Raw genomic sequence first — 16643 nt, forward strand, 5'->3', positions numbered from 1 at the left:
GTCACACTGACAACAGCGAAGTGGCACGAAGACGGTGGACGACAGCGACCACTTCTGATTAGCTTCCTCTTCCCCGCCTGGTGTGTCATCACGCCGAATCGTTGCGTCTCATGACCCGAGACGACAAGGAGCAGATCACTATCAATCCACTGGACCTTTAAGTGCTGCGCAGGTTGGGCACAGCCCCAGAGGCCAAATCCTCTTGTGATTTTGTGCTCATGGTTACAGAGGAGTCCTGATGTCCACCTGCTGTATTGCAGTATTGAAGTAAGCAGAAGAGGCAGCGCATCCAGTGGCACACAACACCAAGCATTTTTAAACATCCAGAGCCTTGATCCACCTTTAACTTCACTCTCACAGGAAACTCCTCTAAAGTTATCGGTCATCACTATTCACACTCATGTGTTTTAGCCAGCAGCTTCTTTTCCCACACAGTAGTTGAATTAAAAAAAAAAAAATCGCAAAGGTTGGACTGTGAGTCCCGCAGTGCAGAGAGGAGCGGAGTCAAGTAGTAGACCACTCATACTGGATATGAAGACATTTGGTGTCGGCCCAATACTATTGTTTCAACTGATAGTTAAATCACTACTGGAGTCACAAGTGAATGTCACACATCAAAGGAGTGTGCACTCTCTCTGTGTTCTCTTGGTCAAAATATTGTTTTTTTTTTTTTTTTTTTTTTAAATGATATAACTTAGCTTAAGAGGTTGCATCGAGTCCAGTGTTTCAGGATTCTGTGTTAATGAAAAAAAAAAAAACATTGAGGCAAAGTTCTTATGAAACAATGTAGGAAAATCAACTTGAAAAAAGTCGGACTTAAACTGAAAAATTAAACTACAAGTAACATCCGACAACTTACGACCGGGATCAGTTCCGACCAACCAGTCGTAGGTCAGACTGGATGTAAGTCGAATGCCATTCAAAATAGCCGACACAAGGGTTATAGGTGCTGCTGTAGTGGTGGATGGCTGTGTGAGAGTGAGATGCTGGGATACTCTGCTGCCGTAACTGTTGTACATGATGCCGGGCTGCGGTGCCAGACATTGAATAAAAAAATATATATATATATATAAATAAGCATCTGCAGGCTGTGGTTGTAAATACGGGTGGACCTAAGTCAAGCAGGTCGTAAGGCGGATGTTGTGTAAAATAAAAAAAAAGAATAAAAATTCCAAATTGTGAACTCTATATCTATATAACGTGTTTTGGCCCACATTTACTTTGGCATACTGAGCAACCAACGTCTCAGCCTGGGTGTGAGTGTGCATGCTTTAGAGACAGTTAAGTCTGGACCAGTGTTGCTGTCATCGGTGGAATAGTCAACGAGTCCATTGGATGTGTAGCAGTGTGAAAGACCAGAGTGATGCCACAGCACAGGGTGAAGGGGGAAGTGATGGAAAGCTTTTGATGCGTTTCCTTGTCAGTGTCTTCGTCTTGCTCAGAGTTTCTCAGAAAAACCAGGAGTTCTGCTTCAATTTAAAGATGCTGCCAAAAATGCTGATACATTTAACCACCATCAGCTTCACATCAGCTCGTGCTCATCTGGAGCATCATCTGCTTCAGACACTGTGTTGTGGGGACAGTTCAGTTCCGTGCCTCGGCACATGCCGTCACAGAAACAGCGAGGGGTGGTGTTACACAACAGCAGCCATATTCAAGGGAACACAGATTATCGCTGTAATAATAGTGATGATGGACTGTGAGCGAATCATTTGTAAACTACCGCTGTTTTAAAGGGCAACAATGTGTGCAGTCTGCTGTGGCGGAGCGACGACCTGTCTACGCTGAGATCCTCCCTCCACCACAAGACGACTCAGACATAGTCAATTAGCCTTTTACCAACATAAAACGCTTCATCAGTTTCTCAGCCCATTAACCTTATCTAGGCAGCATGGCTGCCACCACCGCCACCGCTGCCGCTGCTGCCCCAAACCAGGCTCTAATTCACAGAAGAATGGCCCAGACTTTCCACCCAGCATGACAGCGGCTAATCAGCTCCTGAGAAATGCAATAAAAACCGGATTATGTTGCAGTTGTTCACTTAATCCATAATTTAATCGGCGCCGCAATGAATGTAGCTTATGTTCAAGCCGAGGATTTAGAAGTTTAAACATCGCATGGATACTTAAACCACCCACTGCGATGGTTTTCGGTGAACTCGGAATAGTGTGCGGCAGTAGGGAGGGATTCAGCGCCGATAAAATGCTACTATTTTTGAGATTCGGTGACATGCTGCGCTCTGTTTTGGCTGAGAGGAGCGCGTGTGGAGGCGGCTCAAATGGCTGCTGATTGTCAACAGATCGGCATTATTGTTGCGCCGGTGCTATGAAAGTGACACGAAAACAAACCGTTTATGTTTGCAGGGTGAAATAATGACTGTTTGGAAAGCTACTGTTTATCTGCTCAGAGGCTGGTTGAGACACGTGGTGGTCATCATCCCAGGAGAGTCCACAAACAGAGGGCTGTCACAGATGCTGCAGATCCTGAGACCGATCTGAGGCAGACTGGCCTCAAGTGCCCTGGAGGTTCAGGCACAGAAGGATCAGAGCGTGTCCTGGAGGATGCCGAGCCCTCTCCAACTGTTGAGGATCCAAACCAATGTCCCTCAGTGGCACCGTCCAGTTATCCTCACTGCATTACCACGCGTCTTCTTTTGTGCTCTCTTTTTCCACTTCAAATAGTGAATATAAATTGTTTTGTTCAACAAACAGTTCATTTCTCTCCTGGCATCTCTCAACTTCACCGCAGTTACAGTTCACTCTTTGAAGCCAAGACGCAGGATTGTGCCCCAAAATAGATCCGCCCACACGCCCCACTAATTGATAAGTATTTGTCACAGCAGAACACGAGGCACTTCTTAGAATTACTCACTTGGAACTCATTTTCCATCGTCTATGAAGGTGTGTGGAGGCTGCAGTTCACGTGGGGCGGGGGCAGCAGATGCTTGCTTAATGAAGCGGTGGGGAACAGAGGTTCGCTGAAGTCCTTCTGGAGATGTCCAAATGTTGCATCAGACGGGGAGAATACTGTCCTAGTGTTTCCCATTTTTTTTCTACTATCTCATTACAGTATTCAGAGCATGTAGTCGATAGAGCCTGGGAATGTGATGGGTCACAGACAGATAAACACTCGCACATTTGTGCTGTCAATAGTGGAAAGAAAAATGCTGTCAAGTATATTTCGAGTGCAGTGAACTTAATCGGACAGCAGGTGGCAGTAGCACTATGGCGTGCACATCACACACATGGAGCCACGAAGAAGAGGAAAATGAATGAGAAAACCATTAAAACGTTTGTCACTCCAGAGTCGCATAAAAGATGATCTGCTATAGTGACAGAGTGACTGTACGTTGCGTTTCTGGCTGCACTAACTGTAGCGGGTCACAATGAAAACAAAGCTTTAAAATGACCCGAAATCCAAGCTAAAGTTTCGTAACGGCACCACAGTCAAGTCACTTCATTTCAATTCAACTAAACCTTGACAGTTGTGTTGGAGCTACTCTGTTAAAAATGTGCAGCAGGTCGTACTCCTGCTGATACTACAGTACACATAGTAGTAGTTGGAAGAGTGTTGGTTATCTCTCCCATCAGGTTACTCTTATCCCAAATACCAAAATTAAAAAGTAAATGAAGTTAATTCCAGTGTAGCCACTGCATCAACGTAGTACAAACAAACAAACAAGAGTGGGAAACTATCCATCCTGTCCTCGGCATCTGGCCTCCAGATCTTGAGAGCTCCACTGCACATACGTTTTGAAAACCCTTTGATTGTGTAAAACACTATGTGTTTCTTTTATAAAGTGCTTTTTACATTTCACCCTTCCCAATAAAACCTGCTCGTTTTTAATTGATGCCCAATGTTCTGCGTGACACAGCGTTTGACCCTTCATCACAGACCTTCTCTCATTATTTGCCAGCAACTGTGTGTGTGTGTGTGTGTGCGCGTGCGTGTGTGTGTCAGATACTCCCGGGGCTAAATGAAAACACTGATACATCAGAAACTAATGAGCTCTACACGGCGATGACTTCAGGGGAGTAAAAAAACAAAAAAACACCAGTGGTAAAAGACGAGTGGACGTAGGAGTCCCACGGTGGACAAAGTGAGACGCTATGTTTCCAGACAACGGCGAGGAATCTCAGGGCCCTAAAGTGGAGCCAGCTATATTGGCCCCTCATTCTATCCCCAAAAGACCACGGCTCCCCTCTGTTGCTGTGGCGTCCCAATGATCTCTTCATTAATTCATGCCGGCGCGCCGTACTAAATTAGCACTTGTTAGCCACCCACTGTTTGCTTTTCTTTATCTGCTATCATTAACCCAGCTGCCTTCAAATGCTGTTTGGTCATGTGTGTGCGTACGCCACAGACGGCGATGAGGGATTTTGGTGGGCTTCATAGCTCCCTCGCTTGGCAACCTTGCGTCAGGTGACGCTACCTTTCCTGTCAACCTCCCAGTTTTTATAATTCATTCATAGTAACCGGCTAAAATCTCAACCATTCTGTGTTGAAGTGAGAACTTTATTGAGGGGTTCCATCCATCTCCCAGATATCCATTTGACTGCATCCAAGTCTTCAGTGTTTCACGCTGTCACAGCGTTTGACAGCCTCTCACTCAGGCAGATGTGGGGAGGCGACGTCACGCCTTGTCCTCCATCACGCCTCCACTAACAGAGGGATGTCGAGCCCACCTGTGGCTTTTGACTCCAGGAGCTTCCCATCATCTCCACTCCTCTTCACCTAAGAGCAGCAGCTTCAGCACCTTCCAGTCTTTCACTTGACTTCAACTTGGAGGCTTTAAAACAAGACGGGCGTCCAACACGACGAGGACGGACAGGGACTCCTGAGGGAAGCTCGACACGGTGGTAAGATCCTTTGGAATCGTGCCGCGGTTCTTTGAATGGCAAGAGTTTATTGTGTGATGTTTGAAGGAGAGATCAATGTTGGCTGCCTGCCAGGGTCGCTTAATAAATCATCTCTGGATAGTTTTTGTTTTTCTTTAACTCTGATCTCCATCTGCGGCTGCTGGACGCTGACACAGCCATATGGCTATGTCTATGTATTAATCATCTCAGATCGCCGGTTGTTGAAACATTGATTTAGCCCATTTCCACTGAGCTAGTTGGCCTTGGAGCCGCTCTTCGTCCCAGTATTGGGGTGAATCCCTGCGGTTTTTAAACGTCTGCGGAAAGGGACAAAAGGATGACAGGAGGAAGGTCGGTTTATTTCCTCACCCTGTCACACACCCCAAGTTTGTGTGAGAAAGTTTGTGGGAACTGTTCAGGCATCGCGTTTAATCACGACCCGAGCCTGTCTCCACGCCGAACAGGCATCATTACCGCGCGTGTGTCGCCGGTATTCCACACACTTTGGAGCCATTTCTCCATGATTCGGTAATTAGCAAAGCAGTCCTCGCTCCGGTTCAGGATAGGACGAGCCGTGCCTCATTAATGTCCGTCAGAAAAGAGCCAGCGAGCCAAAGGAGCAGCCTTTTCCAGCAGATACAAACACAGCGATCTGTAAGCATATTAAGAGTTTTCGCTCTTGGCATGGCATCATTTAAACTGTTGCCACACGGCCGGCGAAATGTGTGGGAGTCTTCTCTTGCTGGCACTCTTCTGTCAGAGGGTTGTGTTTAGTCCTGACTCATCTACTGGCAAAGAAAAAAAAATCTTCATCTCCTGAAAATCTAAATCTTATCTTTGGATTATTCCACTGAAATCATCTGAAGTATTTCTGTTAATTCCAAATTGTTTGCGGATTTTCTCTTGCATTATTGATGACATCAGCTGCTTAAAAATGCACCCTCAACCTTTGGTGCACAGACAGTGATGCAGTAATGAGCTCAGAAAATAGCTCACTCACTATCGCTTGCCTGGTGCTGCCAGGGTTGCAAATGCATCATGTGTGAAGGCTAAAGGTCAACAGGGGTTAGAGGCTGCGCGACAGAAAGAGGTGCAGGAAACTCTATGGAGCATATACTGTATAGGTTTGTGTGGTGAGTTGACAAACTTATGAATGTTCAGAGTTGCCCCTGTCTTTTCCTCCCACAGGTTGCTCAATTCAACCCATGATGTTTGCTGATGACAGAGGCAGCGGAGGATGGAATACATGTGAAGATGTAGTGTGGTGGAGAGAGATCAGGGGAGGTGAAGAGGAGAGAGGATGGAATACATGTGATGATGTAGTGTAGTGGAGAGAGATCAGGGGAGGTGAAGAGGAGAGAGGATGGAATACATGTGAAGATGTAGTGGAGCGAGATCAGGGGAAGTGAAGAGGAGAGAGGATGGAATACATGTGAAGATGTAGTGGAGAGAGATCAGAGGGGGTGAAGAGGAGAGAGGATGGAATACATGTGAAGATGTAGTGTGGTGGAGAGAGATCAGGGGAGGTGAAGAGGAGAGAGGATGGAATACATGTGAAGATGTAGTGTGGTGGAGAGAGATCAGGGGAGGTGAAGAGGAGAGAGGATGGGATACATGTGAAGATGTAGTGTGGTGGAGAGAGATCAGGGGAGGTGAAGAGGAGAGAGGATGGAATACATGTGAAGATGTAGTGTGGTGGAGAGAGATCAGGGGAGGTGAAGAGGAGAGAGGATGGAATACATGTGAAGATGTAGTGTGGTGGAGAGAGATCAGGGGAGGTGAAGAGGAGAGAGGATGGGATACATGTGAAGATGTAGTGTAGTGGAGAGAGATCAGGGGAGGTGAAGAGGAGAGTGCAGGCAGGGTGTCACTGAGAGAGAAGAACAGAGGTTCGAGCAAAGAGAGGCTTCGTTGGTCAGTAGTGAGATATGTCGACAGGAATTAGGGTTCGAAGTAGAAGAGAAGATGACATTCAGGATTTCATTGGGAGTGACTCCAGAGCAGTCGAGGAGAAAGAGTGAGGACATGGAGAGTGTAGGTGTGACTTGGGAGATTTCAAGCTGGGTGAAGGTGCTGGATTCCATAAGAGGTTGAAGATATGCTGAGTGTTGTTTTGCATCTTCTAAAGGATGAAGGAGTGAATGCACAGATACAAGGCTGTGAACTGGCGTTGCACCGATCCAACATACCAATACTGACACTTAGATACCAGAGTTGAAGTACTAACCTTCTTGTCGTGCTGCAGGATGACACTGGACATGCTTTGGCACAGTGCTTCCTAAGGGGCTTTATGCAGTTGAAACTTCCGCTTACACATGTCGCCGTTGCCGTTGTCGGAATGAAAGCAGGGTGACATGGTTGCACAAAGCTGAGCATCTGCTGTTAGCTGCAGCCATGCTATCATTCTGACTGCTGCCGCGTGTGACGTCATCGTGAGCACGGAACACAGAGTTTAAATGCCAAGTTCATGAAGAGGCAGGATCAGGATCAGTGCCTCCCTGCTGTGAACCAAGCAAGAAATGCATGTATTGAGAAATGTCTTTTCTTTCATACTTCAGAAGAAAATGACCCGGAAGTCCCACAATCGACGAGTGCTGGCGCCGCTGTGCACTGAGATAAAGGTAGGAAACACACTTCACTCACAGAGCTCATGAACAACGTGAATCAATTCGCTTCGTGTGAATGTGAAAATCGCCCAAAAAAGTGAATAAAGACGCGTTTTGAGGTGCAAAATGTTAGAGAGAAAAGTAAAAATGCATCAATATGAATGGGTTTGGTTGTTAATATATATATCTTTCATGACATTGCTTCATAAGTGCTTTGGTTTTCCTTTCTTTTTAGGCTGTTTAATTAGATGATAAAAGATTAGAAGAATTTCTGGCACCAATTTCCAAAGCTGAGCCTTAAAAAGGAGCATGAGCTCTTGATGTGAGACTGGCTGCTTTATTTTTTTCCCCCCCTAGTGCTTGATTTGAATATTTCAGTAAAAAGGGAAAAAAAACTCTCTATTCCAGCTCAACGTTTTCAATGAATCTCAAAAGTTGTACAGCTAGTACAATGTGTTTTTCTGAGCGCGTCCTCATTCTCTTCGGCAGAAAGAGTCCTTTCAAATTCTCTCAAAGAAGTCGAAGAGGATGGCTTCACTTCCAATCAAAACCAATGAACCTGAGATGTAATTCAATTTTTCTTTTCATATTCAGCAAGTCCACGGTTAAGAAAGCAACTCCGTCATGTGACATAGTTTCCATATGTGTGCGTGGGCGCTCAGCCTCGCATGTTTTAACACGGTTGTACGCGTGGTGCGGGAGTGTGAGGACGTTGTGGTGGGAAATTACAGTGTGCATGGCGATACATGGGAGGATTATCATGAAGCTCATGCAACATCTTTGTTTCAGGTTAGTAACCATGGCAACGGAACGACCTGTGTAGGTGGTTGATGTTTAATGGTGTTTAAAGAACGGAGAGGGACTTATGTAGATATCAATGAACAACGAAGAAACTTTCAAAATGTTATCTTCACCTGCAGGTGACAGACAACAGACTCTGCTGTCCTCACATGAATAAAATGAATTATCCGACCTCAGTTAGTTCATGTAGAGCTTTCTTTCTTTCTCGATTCCACAGCCTGTGTGGATAGTATCACCTACATCCTCAATTTCAGGCTTCAAAATATCCAAAAAGTAAATTCTGTTTAATGACTAAAGGCCATCTGTCGCCACTGTTTACTGCCAGAAAAGGAGCATGCATTATTCTAACTCCCACGTTCTGACCTGGTTTATTTACTTGATGCACAACAAGATTATATCACATTCTCTATATAACAAAAGAATTATTTGGGCATCTGTTCGGTGGTACAGTGGAATGGCCAGCGCTGCAGCCTTGAAGCTAGAAGAGTTCAATCCAGCCTGACACCAAAAACAGGAGAATAAATTAATTAATAATGACGTATAGAATGCATAAATACAGAAAAATGTATGAATTAAATGATGAAGAAATATATATTTTTTAATGTTTCAAGAAGACGATGTGTAAATAATTTGTTTTTAACACAGACAAAGTGAAGAACAATTGCATTCATCTAGTTTCACGATTGTTTTCCCTTTTATTCATTTGTTTGTTTCTAATCTATAAACCCTTTAACAGAGTCGACATGCAGCTTTTCATTCATATGAATATCTGCTCACATCAAACGTGAACAATATTCCAAAGCTATTCTTCACGTGTGTTCACCCAAAGGAACAAACCTGGGATTTTTCTGAAGTCTGTTTCACTTAACCTCCACATTAGGAGCAGGAGCCTGTTTCAGTGTTTTTGTGCTTCACTTCAATTAAACTGTGACTGAGAGCATTAAATGATAAAAAGCTGACAGTTAATTTTCCCTCATGAAATTGACTGTCCACTCTCATCAATAACATTTGATTCATTCACTCACTGCTAACCACCCTTTTTTGTTTTCTGGACCTTGTTGAAAGGAAAGATTGACCCTTGTCAGTGTAACAGGGACGTGTTCTGTCTGAATCCATTCTACGTCCCGTAACACTGTTTTAAACACTTATATTACTGCACAGTCCCCACTGCACGCGAGGAACAGCTGTACATCAAGGCTGTGCTTCATCGTGTGATGTCAGATTTATCAAGCAATGAAGCTCCAAATCCGACTTCTCTGACTTGTGTTCATGTTTCAAACGTTGAAGTCCTCCTCCGCCTGATGTGCATGATGATGCTCCGTTGCTTTCTGGACTTCCTCCTGTAACACAAGGTTGCGAGAGCAAATTTTGACCCTTTTTCCTAGATCCGGCTGTCTGCTTTGCAACAGTTTAACACAGTTGTGATCTGAACAAACACGATTGCTGAGCTCTGCGTTACTCCAGAGCGACGTGTCTGTCTTCACAGGCAGATGTGGAAGTGAGAGGGAGAGTGGGGGGTAAGTTGAAGCTACTGATGAACTTAACAGGAAGTCACCATGACTGAAACGCTTTAGAAGCTTTAGGCAGCAATTGACAGAAACATAGATGTAAGACGAAATAGTTTACCTTATCCCAACATCCTTCTTTCTCGGACATGTCACGACACGGCGTCAGGACATGTGCTTCTGCATCTCCTGATGCCTCAACATGCAAAGCTGAAGGCTGCTTTCTGCGTCAGCATGGGGCGCAAAAGTCCACTTTCCCAAATCAGTATACGACTCCTTGGGAGTCCTGACCAATTGTGGCTGAGGATGACAAAATATATCGCCCACGAAACAAAGCGCTTTTGAAGGGCGGGGCTCACTCACCATAGAGTTTTATGCAGCGTGTTCCATAAGGGGCCAATGTCATTTGAAAAGATATAACTAAAACAGTAAAGACCCAGACCATTTTGCTCCATTATCACGTTTGAGTTCATATTTCTCACTAATATCTGCTGTGTATTCTGGAGCAACATGAGGCACTCACTTGGGCACATGCTTGTGCTGGCGGTGACTGGTCGCAGTATAAGATACTGTGTGTTGCAGATAAAGTCGAGCCACTGCAGAAGCTGACTGCAGTCTCCGAGAAGAATCACGTGACACGACGACTTCTCTTATTAGCGTCTCTGTACTCGCTCATCGATGCATAGATCCTGTGGGGGCTAAGGCAGCGGAGCCGCTAGTCAGGGCTAGTTAGTTAATGAGGATCACTTGTTATAGACAAAAGGGGGTTAACTCTTGTTTGCGTGTGATTGATTTTGCTTCAGTTGAAAGTGAGCTTATTGCTACTTTAGCTTTCCTTTGATGACCCGGAGACAAGTGCTAGCTTGTCCTGACAGCAGAAGATTTCCTCATGACTTGGGAGCCATTCTTTGTCTGCGCCCCCAAAAAAGGTGACTTTGTTAGGGTGCAGGAGCACGTCGGCTCCAAGGCAAAATGGCTTTCATGCCGCTGAATCTATCAAGAGAATCTAGTGCCAAACATCCGTAAACACACACAACTACACACGTTCACATTATACATCCACGGTGAGTGACAAGTAACCCCATGTTTAACTTTGTTCAAAGGAAGTCTTATATAATATTCACTATTCTCTAGCTCCTTGACCTGGGTATTGATTCAAATTCCCCCAATTCATCCACGATTCAAATGTATTTCGATTTGACTTTCAGTCAATTCATAGCAGGTGCTTCAGTATAGAAGAGATTCTCTGAGAGATTACGCGGTTAAGACTGGATCAACCCTTTAATTTACGACCAATGTTTAACCAACTTCAGGCTGTAGAAAAAATATTAAATAATCCATTCAGGCATTTTATACGTTGATTTCAGGAAAACTTCATTGTCAAATTGATTTTTTTTTTGTGTTTAAACCCAGCCCTGTGGGGTCCAGATGTTGCCATGAGCTTTCAGGGTTGCCCGCGATTCTTCAACAGGAAGTGTTGGGGAATGAAAGACGCATAGATCGACCTGTTCCTTCAACCAACCAGAATATTGCAGATTATAGCTCTGCCCCATTTTGATCTGGTCGTTCGTGGGAACAAGTCTATCGTACCCAACCAAAGAAGAACTGAAAGGTTGAATATGAGATGCTACAGAGCCCATATTCAAATAAAAGCTCAATAGAAAAACTTCTCTCTCAATTCCTGAAAAAAGCAGTTTATAAAGGTGAGATTACCTCCCCATCACCCTCACCACAATCCCCAGGGACTGAGATTATACTTTATTCTTCATTGTCTTTCGTGTCCAGGGTCAAGCTCTCTTATATTCTTACATTCATTGTCTCCACTGTTCATGTGGCATGTTGCAGCCAGGTGCACTCTCAGGTGGTGTGTTGGTGGGAGCGATGACAACAAAGTCTCTGGAGCTTATTTATCGCTTCTGTTTTGCCTCCCTGTGCGTGTTCACGTCGCCCTGCTCACCTCTGCTGGAATAATCCTCTTGTTTACTAAATAAATAAACTGCTGCTAGATTTCTCACGTCGTGCGCGCCCCAACTTAATAGCTCAGGTCCTGACCTTATTCTTAACAGCTTTGCAGGAGAGACGCTTGGTGAACCAGAGGGAAACAAAAAGCTCGCAGCAGACGGCGCTCGCTGTATCTCACACTTGGATTGAGGACAGCAAAAGGCTCAGGTGGCTTAACTCATGAAGTGGGACCCATCAGAAAAGGAAGGGCTGAAAGGAGGAGAGGAGACTGGACAGAATGGAGAGTCAAATACGATCGCAGAGCGGCAGAGGAGATGAAGATTTAGTATGGATTCAAGGCAAAGCGAGAAAGTGAGAATTATTAAAGACGGCGCTTCTCGGTGAGATTAAAGTGGCTGTGCTTTGCCTCCTAGTTCCACCTCACTCTCTTATCCCTTCCGAGGAATCAACGACTTCTCCCTCAGACTGCTCTTTTTTTTTCCCGGCTTCCTTTTTGTTTTGAAACCCATTTTCACCAGGATGACAATACAAGCCAAATCCACAGCCCCCTCCTCTCTCCCTCCACTCTCTCTCTCTCTCTCTCTAGCCTTGTTTCTCTGTTTTTCTCTCTCTCTTTCCCTCTGAGGTGGGAGCAGCATCTACGACCGAAACACCACATACCACATGCAACAGGGTGCAGGCAGCATCTTTGGTCTCAGCACCTCTGCGCTCTCTTCCTAACAGCACGGTGAAGGATACATTGCCTTGCCTTTCAGAAGGACAGAGCTCTGCAGAGCGGTCTTTTTTGATCAAAAGATCAGAGGGGAGGGAAAGTAAAAGAAGCAGGTGCAAAGGAGAGGGAGGTTTCTTTTTTTCATTATTTCATGAAGAGATAAAGAGAGGAGAAGCTCAGAAGCTAAGCGGCCCTGGACTGCTGGACCTGGCAGTAAGGAGGGAAGAAAGAAGGATGCCACCTGTTGCACCCGTTTGACTGAAGCCTCCCAGATCCAGAGTGGCTGCCACACCTCCCACATCTCTGTGACTTCATTTCCCCTTCCATGGCGTCCAAGAAGAAGTGGTCAGAGCGAAGAGAGTTGCGCAGGGAGAGGCCGCTTTCCACCCGGGATGATACCTCGGTCGCGTCCGGAGCGTCCGGGCCGGGGCGTTCCACCACCAGGGGGCGGTTCTCTGAGTCATGGAAGAGGCTCAGCTCCAGAGGGGGTTCCACCAAGAGGGGGGGCCTCAACTCGCAGCAGATACCGGTAAGATGTTTGAAAGATGGTCAGGCCCCCTTTACGCTTCCCCAAACGTCAGTCAGTGTTTGGCTAGGAGGGAGGAAGTGCCTGAGATGCAGGCTGTGCTTCGTTTGGTCGATTTACTCGCGATGTCGAGGCGTCACTGGACCCGGTGCTGTCATTTCCCAGGTGATAAAATAACTGTATTTAAAGTTGCGTTTCATCATCTCCATGCATCTGCCATCTGAAACTGTTGGTCATTTCAGGGTTATATACAATACTGCTTGTTTATTTATATGTTATGTATATACAGAATACATATAGACATAAGATGAGAAACATAGACAATATAATATGTAATTGATGCACAAAATATCATTAAAAAACAAAACAAAAAATTAAAATTAAAATGGAGCTTTGTTCATTGTTCTAGTCTGCAGGTTTTTAGTCCGAAAAATCTATATGATGTGGCTGTGAGATCCATCTGTGCTTTTTTTTTTGTGGATGGGAGTTTTAAAAAATGTATGGTTGAGTAACCAAAGCCGACTACCTGCTGCTGTGCATGGATGATCAGACCTTGCCAATCTGTTGGCTGATATTTGGCTGAGATATCTGGGCTGAGAGATGTGTGGGAGACAGATATGCTCGGATGGAGACAGAAGATCCATTTCTGGTTTTCCAGTCGCGCCCCAGTAAATGGTGTTGCTCTGTAGTAAGCACACAAACACACGCGTCCCTGAAGGGAGTGTTTCTGTGCTGTGAGCTCGTGGGCTGTCAGCCAGCTGCTTTGAGGTGGGTCAGAGATGTATGCATTAAACACTGCTTTATTTAACTGTGCCGCACCGGTTCGTCTGCTGGAGAAAGTTGCAGGGTTTGAAGCGCACTTCCTAAGCGCCACTGTGGGCAGATAGGTAACTAGAAATGCGTCTGAGAACTGGTCAGTTTTTCTATGTCAAATCCGTGTGGTCCTTGTCACGCGGCCAAGTTTGACAGAGCAGACTGAAACGGTGTGATGCAACTGCATTGTAAGCGAGTGTGATGAGAGAAGCAGGCAGGTCTGGGCTTAAATCGTCAGGCGGATGAGTCTTTGAAATTTGCATGATCGCCTGCTCAGGGTGGATTTTGAGAACCCACATGTCAATGATCGTGCTCATGGTTGTCTGCCTGCTTTTCAGATTTAGACTCTGACCCTGTTCACCTGAATCCAGAATCCAGATGCCCCCACCTGACATTTAAAATCATCTGATGTTAAGAGACAACATCTACACGCTTAAACCAGGAGTTGGTTTCTCCACTGATCCCAATACTGTTTCACTCGTGATGATGACGTTGTTCACTACTTCCAGTTCACCCAGAGAGGAAATAATTCAGATGCCAATTTGTTGTGTAGATACCTTCGGCATTAGGTTTTAAGTTCAAGGGAAGACCTGAGCATTGTGCAGCCGTCTCCCCCCCGTGGCTCTCTGTATGCTCCTGACCTATGAGCACAATGTCAAAATAGATTACTTTCAGAAAACAAATATCATAATACCTGTATTTTCTGCATTATTTCATCAGAAACAAATGTTTCTTTTTTAGATCTGTCTTCTGACAACCTTAGGAAAACTGTTTCATCAAAGTTGTTTCTAAGTTTAGGGAGAAGTGAGACATAGTTTGCTTCTCCGTCTGTAACATCAAAATCCTTGATCACATAAATGCAGCGAGAAAGTGAAACATTTATAATGATACCCAGAGATCTGTCAAGTTGCTTGGCTTCCTGGCGGCTAAACATTTCTCCCAGGACGTTGGGAAGTCAACTTGGCTTTCATCCAGGTTCAAAGTGCAGCGTCTCTTCTGCTCCCTTGAACACTCATAGGTGCGACACCAGGCTTCTTCCGCTGAGGGTCGATGACGCAAGCTCAGAGAGAGATCGGCTCCCAGGCTGCTCCGATTTTACTTTCATTTCAGTGGAGTCATATTTTGATCTATATCATCGCAAGTAGTGTTAACCTCACATTTGTCTTCTACTGATGGCTGCCTTCCTTCAGACACCCGCTTGAGTTCATGCGCTCATCTTCCTCTTCTGTATAGTCAGTAGCATGGCTTGCCATTAAATGAGGCTCAAGTTTGGGGCAAGATCTAAAATATCTTCACATCGGGTTTTCAGGCGCTGCTGGATGCCTCAGTTACAGCTGGGATCAGGCCAGGACCCAGAGTGGAGCTAACTTTCTTCCTGAAGCTGGCTCTGGTTTTGCTTTTTACACACACAAGCCAGCGCTGGGATTTACATGTCAAATACAAATAAATACTACTGTCTACTTTCTTAATATATTATCCTTCTTTGCCAGAAAAGCATTTTATTGTGAAAGATAGCAAAACAAATTTGGGGGCTTTTGAGCTGCTGCCAGGTGCGTCTGGAATATGAATAAAGGAAGGAATCATTTACACGGTCGCAGTGGCACGAGACTTGCATTTACAGAGTCTGCATGTGGTGTTTACAACCATTTAGTGATCTTACAGTGGCAGAAAGATCAATGCTGACCATGTGATTCTGGGCGCTGTAGTGCAGCTAGCTCACTGAAGTCTTGTTTCTAGTGCCACTCTAGAGAGGCAGCATCACCATGAGAGCGGTGGAGCAGCTTCCATCAGTGAGCAGGCTGAAGCTCCAGCAGCAACACAATGAACGTCCATCATGTGCCCACAAGTTATGTGCTCAATGGGACTCTATGTTTAGTCTTAATTAATATAGTTGGCCAAAAGCTGTGGCGGAAAACCAAGCCTAACTCTCACCATGGCAACCATAGCTACACAGCGGACTGCTATTTTAGCCTCCGGCAGATGCAGGTGATGTTCCTATACTGAGGTTTTTCACAGTTACTAGACCAGATGACACTGTTGTTTTTCCTTTCATTTGATTCAACTTTTCCACGATCATTTCACAGTCTAACAATAGATTGTTTTTTTGTGTTGGTAAAAATTAGTGGTGGGACTTTAACAAGTTAAATATGATTAATTAATTACAGCTAAATTTTCATTTAATGTAATTGAACAGTTAGCTCTCCAGACAACAGGGAACCTTTGTAAGTGCAGGAGTTCCTGGTCCACTGATCACACTGATGCACAAGACACGTTGCAGCTAGGATGATAACAACAACAACAAACATGGAGGAATCCTTGAACAAAAGCAAACAAAAGCATCTGTTTGCTTTTGTTCAGGGAGGTTTTTCACTACACAATGGCCAGGGTTTCCACTGCTCTGAATGTACTTGAAATTCTTATAAAACTGAAATTCTTATCCAAATATTTTCAAGAGATTAAAAGAGCTTTAGTTTAAATAAGGTGATATAAAAACTTGAATATAGCCACCAGCGTGGTTTATTGTGATGCAAAATAAACAATATTTTATTTTGTTGTTGTTGTAAATCTATGTGTGGGTCCATCATTTGATTCAGTAATATACCAAATTCATTCATATTGAAAATTGTGGCAAACATTGTTATACCATTAAACTGCGATTAATTGAGATTAAGAATTAACTGGATATTTTTTTTAATCGAATCCCACCCTTAATAAAAATACATGAGGTTGACTGAGACAAAAACATGTCAGTGCTTTAAACCTGAAGCCCTCACATCCTGCCACAAGAAAACCGACCTCTTCTGATTGAATAAACAGCCATTTTAGCAGATTTAAATTCAAAAGCAGACCATCTTCCGT

The 16643-nt window shown here is 44.6% G+C and overlaps 1 protein-coding gene across 5 annotated transcripts in view; it reads left to right on the top strand.

The window, feature by feature from the left end:
• Positions 1-12656: 12656 nt before the first annotated feature.
• The window catches only part of trpm3 (transient receptor potential cation channel, subfamily M, member 3), a 134814-nt gene continuing 130827 nt past the window's right edge, over positions 12657-16643 (top strand). For 4 of the 5 annotated variants that reach the window (XM_053869658.1, XM_053869649.1, XM_053869650.1 and 1 more), the window contains exon 1: positions 12657-12974. In XM_053869658.1, the coding sequence (XP_053725633.1) occupies positions 12771-12974 (204 nt within the window). In that variant the 5' untranslated portion in view covers positions 12657-12770. The remainder of the gene's footprint in view (positions 12975-16643) is intronic. The other variant, XM_053869652.1, reaches the window with a different exon arrangement.

This window comes from Synchiropus splendidus, chromosome 7, assembly GCF_027744825.2.
Source record: "Synchiropus splendidus isolate RoL2022-P1 chromosome 7, RoL_Sspl_1.0, whole genome shotgun sequence".
Classification (NCBI taxonomy): Eukaryota; Metazoa; Chordata; class Actinopteri; order Syngnathiformes; family Callionymidae; genus Synchiropus; species Synchiropus splendidus.